The sequence below is a fragment of the Dermochelys coriacea genome, chromosome 5, assembly GCF_009764565.3.
Source record: "Dermochelys coriacea isolate rDerCor1 chromosome 5, rDerCor1.pri.v4, whole genome shotgun sequence".
NCBI lineage: Eukaryota > Metazoa > Chordata > Testudines > Dermochelyidae > Dermochelys > Dermochelys coriacea.
In genome coordinates, this window is record NC_050072.1 from 42,628,843 (window position 1) to 42,636,059 (window position 7,217).

Below are 7,217 nucleotides of genomic sequence, written 5' to 3' on the forward strand. Positions count from 1 at the left end.
GATGTCCTAGAATGAGGGGTGGGGGGAGAGTCCGGTACCCCTTGCACTCAACTCCAGGGGAGGGTACAAGGATCAGAAGGCACCCATTCCCACACCTTTGATTGTTATTGCAACGCAATTGTAAGCAAGCTGTCCTTGTCTCTCCCCCCACATGTTATCAGTTATTTTACTTTTCTTTACTGTCTCTCAGTGTTTGTGAGCATAATAAAAATTAATGGATTGAGGAGAAAAGGCTCTTTATTCATTCAGCACACTGTGGTTAGCGGGATGTAGTTTACTGGGGAGTACATGCAATGAAGGGGACATCTTAGTAAGGAACAACACACATAAGTGTCACATTACTATGGGTCATTCATGAAATGAAACTAGTTATCAAAGCCTCACGAAGACGCAGTGCTCCTCAATGTGCTCTTCTTATTGCCCTGGTGTTTGGCTGCTCAAAATTGGCTGCCAGAAGATTTGCCTCAATCCTCCACCCCACCGGAAACTTTTCTCCCTTTGTTTCACAGATATTACGGAGCACACAGCAACAACAATGGGATATTGCTTTCACTGAGGTCTAACCTAGTAAGCAAACTATGCCAGCAGGCTTTTAAACATCCAAAGGCACATTCCACCACCGTTCTGCACTTGCTCAGGCTATGGTTGAACCGCTGCTTACAGCTATCCAGGCTGCCTGTGTACGGCTTCATGAGCCATGGGAGCAAGGAGTAGGTTGGGTCTCCCAGGATCATGATTGGCATTTCAACATCACCAAGTTATTTTGCAGTCTGGAAAGAAAGTTCCTGCTTGCAGCTTTCTGAACATATCAGAGTTTCTAAAGATATGCGCATCATACACCTTTCCCGACCATCCCATGTTGATGTCAGTGAAAGGCCCCTGTGATCCACCAGCGCTTGCAAAAACATTGAGCTTTTAGTTTATGTACTCTTTGGCAAGATGGTCTGGTGCCAAGATAGGGATATGCATTCTGTCTATTGTTCCACCGCAGTTAGGGAACCCCATTGTGGCAAAACTATCCACTATGTCCTGCATGTTGCTGAGAGTCACTACCCTTTTTAGCAGAAGTCTATCGATTGCCTTGGAAACTTGGATCACAACATACCCCACCGTAGATTTACCCACTCCAAATTGATTCCCCACTGACCAGTAGCAGTCTGGCGTCGGAAACTTCCACAGTTATCACCACTCGCCCCTCAACTGTTAGATCATCACTCATTTTAGTATTGCTGTGCTTGAGGGCTGGGGAAAAGCTCTTTGCACAGCTCCATGAAAGTGGCCTTACACATTCAAAGGTTCTGAAGCCATTGTTCATCATCCCATAGCTGCATAATTGCAGTCCCACCAGTCAGTGCTTGTTTCCCGGGCCCAGAAGCAGTGCTCCACTGTGTCAAGGTGATGAGTGACTACCACCAGCATCTGCGAATTGCTCCGCTCCATGGCTTCCAGCAGGGGTGCTTGTGTGGCATCAGATTGTTCCACATGGCGGCTCCTGCTTCAGCTGAGCAAATACTGCAGGATAAGGCGCGAGGTGTCTGTAATGCTCACAATAACAGTGTACAGTTGAGCAGGGTCCATGTTTGCTGTGCGATGGCATCTGTGCAGGTAACCCAGGTTTAGGCAAAAAGGCGCGAAAAAGGCTTAGTTTGTTCGCCATTGATTTCAGGGAGGGCGGGAGAAGGTTAGGTAAGTGCAACGTAGAATCGTAGACTTTAAGGTCAGAAGGGACCATTATGATAGTCTAGTCTGATCTCCTGCACAATGCAGGCCACAGAATGTCACCCACCCACTCCTGTAACAAACCCCTAACCTATGTCTGAGCTACTGAAGTCCTCAAATCGAGGTGCAGAGAATCCTCCAGCAAGTGACCCGTGCCCCATGAAGCAGAGGAAGGCGAAAACCCCCCAGGGTTTTTCCTTCCCGACCCCAAATATGGCGATCAGCTAAATCCTGAGCATGTAGGCAAGACTCACCAGCCAGACACCCAGGAAAGAATACTCTATAGTAACTCAATACCATTGCATCTAACATCCCATGACAGGCCATTGGGCATATCTACCGCTAATAGCTGAAGATCAGTTAATTGCCAAAATTAGGCTAGCCCATCATATCATCCCTTCCATAAATTTATCAAGCTTAGTCTTGAAGCCAGATATGTCTTTTGCCCCCACTGCTTCCCTTGGAAGGCTGTTCCAGAACTTCACTCCCCTGATAGTTAGAAACCTTCATCTAATTTCAAGTCTAAACTTCCTGGTTGCCAGTTTATATCCATTTGTTCTTGAATCCACATTGGTAGTGAGTTTAAATAATTCTTCTCCCTCTGTGGTATTTATCCCTCTGATATATTTATAGAGAGCAATCATATCTCCCCTCAGCCTTCTTTTGGTTAGGCTAAACAAGCCAAGCTCTTTGAGTCTCCTTTCATAAGACAGGTTTTCCATTCCTCTGATCATCCTAGTAGCCCTTCTCTGTACTTGTTCCAGTCTGAATTCATCTTTCTTAAACATGGGAGATCAGAACTGCACAGTATTCCAGATGAGGACTCTAATGCCATGTTCCCATAACCACCCGTGCAAATGTTTTGGTCCCATGAGGCATTGCAAGCCTAACCCAACATTCCGATCGGCTCCAGGCACTGTGGGATAGCTACCCACAATGCAGCGCTCCATGAGTCAATGCCAGCCCGACTAGTGAGAATGAGCTCCACCGACACAAAGAGCATAGTGAGGACATGCAAAACTGAGTTGCTTCAATTGGAGGCTCAATTTCGACTTAAATAAAAGCGACTTAATTTTGTACCGTAGACATATCCTGAGTCTTGGATCTCGGTTTGACATCCTAGGTGACTTTGGGCACTTCATGTGCGCCTAGTCCTGTCAACTCCTATGCATAACTAACTTTGTGCATGTGTGAACTCTCAATGAGCTCAGGTCTACACACAAAGATAAAGTTACTCATCTATGTAAGTGTTTGAAGGATCAAGGCCTTAATCTCTGTGCTTCAATTTCCCATTTGTAAAATGGGAAGCATTACTAATACTTCCCTTCTTCACAAGAATGCTGTGAGAACAGAAAATATGACTAATCATTACATTTTTGAATGAATGAAAACATGTACTTTGCCCTTTATAAAAAAGCTGGGTAAAACAAATAATTATGCTGTTATAAAATGTCTAAAATCCAGGAGTGAGATTATTCACTGAGAAACTGAGAGCAAAAACAATTGCTGTTCTTTTTTAAAATACTTCAATGGACACCAGGTTTAAAAATAAAATAAAATATGGATTTAGTTTTCCCTATAAAGATAATTTCGTAAGTAAAAACTAGTGAACGTAGATAGTGAGACTTATAGTCCTCTTGGAAGGGTAAACAAATTCAATGGCAACATAAAAATATACATAAGTTTAAAGTAATAAATTTTAAACTTGTGATTTATAAGACCATTTCTATTATTATTATTATTATTTCCTATAATAAATCTATCCCAAGTTTTTAAAGCTGAACTACCTGACAGAAATTGCCTCTAATTTCTTCAATGAACATTTTCTTTAAACTTAGCTTTATTTAGAACTGCTACAAACAATGTACTTAAATTTAACAAATAACCTAATAAATGAATCAAAAGTGTACATACCTCCTTTAAAAGTTCATCTTGTTTATCCTATAACAAAAGCGCAAAAAATAAATTATATTGACTACCAAATTTTTTAAATATCTATTTATTTTATGATATATGGCTTGTGATAAAGCTAACAATCTTTCTGTGCTGCTTCATATGACATTCTTTTGACACAGCTAATTCAGTCCAAGTCTATATCCACAGTACTTTAATAATTATTTAGGCCTAGATCCTCTGTGTGTTCCACGCAGGCAGACCCCTGCAGTCATGCAGAACCACATTAGCCTCAACCAGGCTTCTTAGGGACATAGGGGCCACCTACACTGAATAACTTGCAGGACTGAGGGGGTGGGTTTCACTGTCTTCATACAAGCATATATCCTGAATCAGATTCAGAATTCTGTATTCTTACTCTGAATGCCAAAATAAGGGAAGACTATGTGGGAGAAGTATGTCAGAAAGCAGTGACAATAATTGAAAGGAAGTACCAGAAACATGTTTTTAAAATATACAAGACCATTCCCAAACTACTTGTAGAACACTGCAGCTTTCAAACAATTAAAAAAAAAATCGAGACATGGAGCTGCTTCTACCCTCTTCTACAAACAGAAGATAACTGGTGTTACCTCCCAATAGTCTTGTTAAATTCCAGATACAGACTTTTAGAGAACTGTAAAGGAAACAGCTTCAGAATTATTAGCATGCATACATACATACAAATCTCCTATGCATTAATAAGGTTCTTAAGTAGCAGGTTTGAACACAGAAAATAACCAAAACAACACAGATGATGATAATAAAACAAAAGCAAAAAAGCCCAGACTAACACGGCTGCTACTCACAAACCTTAAGACAGACTAAATGAGAAATGCAAATAGTTTGCCTTGGCTAGAATCTGCTCTAATCTTACATAGCAATAGAGAATTCTCAGTATTCTTCTCTAAATACATTTGGCAGTACGGAAATTTGGTAAAAAATCCAACAACATTCTTCAATATTGAAAAAGCAGGTAGAGTAACAAAATAACAGTGACACTAAACTTTGGAAGAGGAGATTTCAGTAAAATGATAGTCAAAATGGCTCTAAAGCTAAAAGTAAAACAAGTAAAATCCCTAGAAGTGGGTTGGATAGAATCTCAGAAGTTATTACTGCAAAACGAAAAGGAAATAGGAAGGCAAGGTTCAGTGGAAATGTTCAAGAGACTACTTGAGCAAAACAGAAGTCCTGCAAAATTTAGAAATCTGCCTTTAGTGAAGCCAATAAACTAAAGCAGCATTTCTCAGCTGCAGCCACTAGAGGATTTTTTTGCTGCCATGACAGTCTCTAAAGCATGGGCAGAGATTGGGGAGGAGTGGCAAAGAACAGCCCCTCCCTGCAGCACCCAGTTGTTGCTCCTGAATAGCTGTTACAAAGGCCAGTGAGATCTGCCACCTTGGTGTTTACGCTGGCAGCCGGGATCAGCACCCTGCAGCCTCCTCAGGGACTCTGGACAGCCCCACTGGGACACATTGGGCTGGTGTGCACAGTGCCAGAGGTGGCTCTCGTCAGTGGAGGTGGCTGCAACATTTGGTCGCTAGGGTGTTCCCCTGGACAGGTCCCCTGCTCCTGCCCAGCTGGGGAACACGGAGACTGGGACTTCGCAGGTGGCCAATGAATTCCCAACCCACATTCCCGAGGGAGGGCCGTCACTGAAGGTCTGGGGGAGGCAGGGACATAGAGACAGGTCGGTACTTCCCCAATCTACAGCCACACTCGTTGTTTACAGTTGCTGTAGCAACCACAGCAGCTCAACAGCTGCGGACTGCTGAAGGACTTGGAAGCTCCCTGACAGAGTAAGGGCTCCCACTCCATGATACACTCCAAGCACAAGAATAGGAGCACAGTCCACATGCACTGAATTGGGAGTTTACTTCTTACTGCCTTCCTACTACATGAATAAATTACAATGATCTGGACGTGTATATGTGCATTTTTGTTTTTCCTAAGGTACTTAAGGAAAAATTGTCAGAGCAGCCACCAGCAAGAGTTGGTAGCTGCACTCTGAGGCCACCAAAAAATTTGTTGTGAGAACCCATGAAGTAGAATAGCTAATACCAGCTGTAATTGATAAGAGGGGAAATTATATATACCAAACTGGAGTTCGAAGAGCAAATAACTAAAGATGTAAAAACTAGCAAGAGCAAAATAAGGACCTTGCTGAGAAACTAAATGATTTCCTTGCATCAGTCTTCACCACCATGAATGTTGGGGAGATTCCTCCTCTGGATCTACTCTTTCATGATAACAAAGATGAGGTATTCTCAGAAAATGGAGGTAACAGAAGAAGAGGTAACTGAGCAAATTGATAATTTTAAGTGCAGTAAGTCACCAGGCCTAGATGGTATACATCCAAGTGTTCTGAAGGAGCACAAGTATGAAGTAGCTGATACTAACAAAAATATTTAATCTTTCATTAAAAACAGTCATTCTTCTAGATGATTGGAAGATAGCAAACATTCTATCTATATTTTAAAAAAGCTCAAGAGGTGCTGCAAAGTTTTATGGACCTGTAAGCTTTTCATCTGTACCTGAAAAATTAGTAGAATCCTTAAATTTAAAAAAAGAGTAACAAACCATCTGGAAGTTCAGGATCTGATAGGTTCTAACCAGCATGGATTCAGCAAACAAAAATTATGCCTGATTAATTTCTTAGAATTCTTTGAATGTGTCAATAATGTAGTAGGTAAAGGAGAACAAATTGACAATTTATTTATAATCCCAAAAGGCCTCCAACAAGATCCTGCACCAGAAGCTTCTAAAAAAAATTAAATCTTGGGGTTAGAGACAAAGTACTAGCTTGGATCAAAAACCAATTAGGAGGCATAAAGCAAAAATAGGATTAAATGGTCAATTTTCAACACAGCAAAGGGTTAACAGCAGGGTGCCTCAAGATTTTGTACAAGTTTAATATATTTATTAATGATCTGTAAAGAGGGATGAATAGCGAGATAGCAAAATTTGCAGAACACACAAAGCTATTGTTTAGTCAGGACCAGAAAGGAACTTTAGAGACCTAAACAAGGTAGGTGAATCAGCAACTTGATGGGAAATGAAATTTAATGTGAACAATGAAAAGTATGCACATTGGATGGAAAAATTTAACCACTCTTTCACCTTACAAGTGCATCAATAAACTATATCAATCTAAGAAAGGAACTGGGGGGTTACTATAGAAAGTTCAATGAAAATCTCTCCTCAATTCACTCAAAAAAAATAACAAAATATTATAATGTGTAAGGAGTGGCATGGAGACTACTACCTAAAATTTTACAATAGATAAATCAATGCTGGGACCTTCACAGAATACTGCCCGCAGTACTGATCACTGCATCTCAAAAAGAACATTTCAGAGTAGCAGCCGTGTTAGTCTGTATTCGCAAAAAAGAAAAGGAGGACTTGTGGCACCTTAGAGACTAACACATTTATTTGAGCATAGGCTTTCGTGAGCTACAGCTCACTTCATCAGATGCATCCGATGAAGCGAGCTGTAGCTCACCTAAGCTTATGCTCAAATAAATGTGTTAGTCTCTAAGGTGCCACAAGTCCTCCTTTTCTTTTTT

The 7,217-nt window shown here is 41.1% G+C and overlaps 1 protein-coding gene across 2 annotated transcripts in view; it reads right to left on the reverse strand.

Moving 5' to 3' along the window:
* The window catches only part of CENPK (centromere protein K), a 57,427-nt gene that overhangs the window by 49,486 nt on the left and 724 nt on the right, over positions 1–7,217 (reverse strand). For both annotated transcript variants that reach the window (XM_038401291.2, XM_038401290.2), the window contains exon 2: positions 3,634–3,660. In XM_038401291.2, coding sequence (XP_038257219.1) covers positions 3,634–3,660 — 27 coding nt within the window. The remainder of the gene's footprint in view (positions 1–3,633; positions 3,661–7,217) is intronic.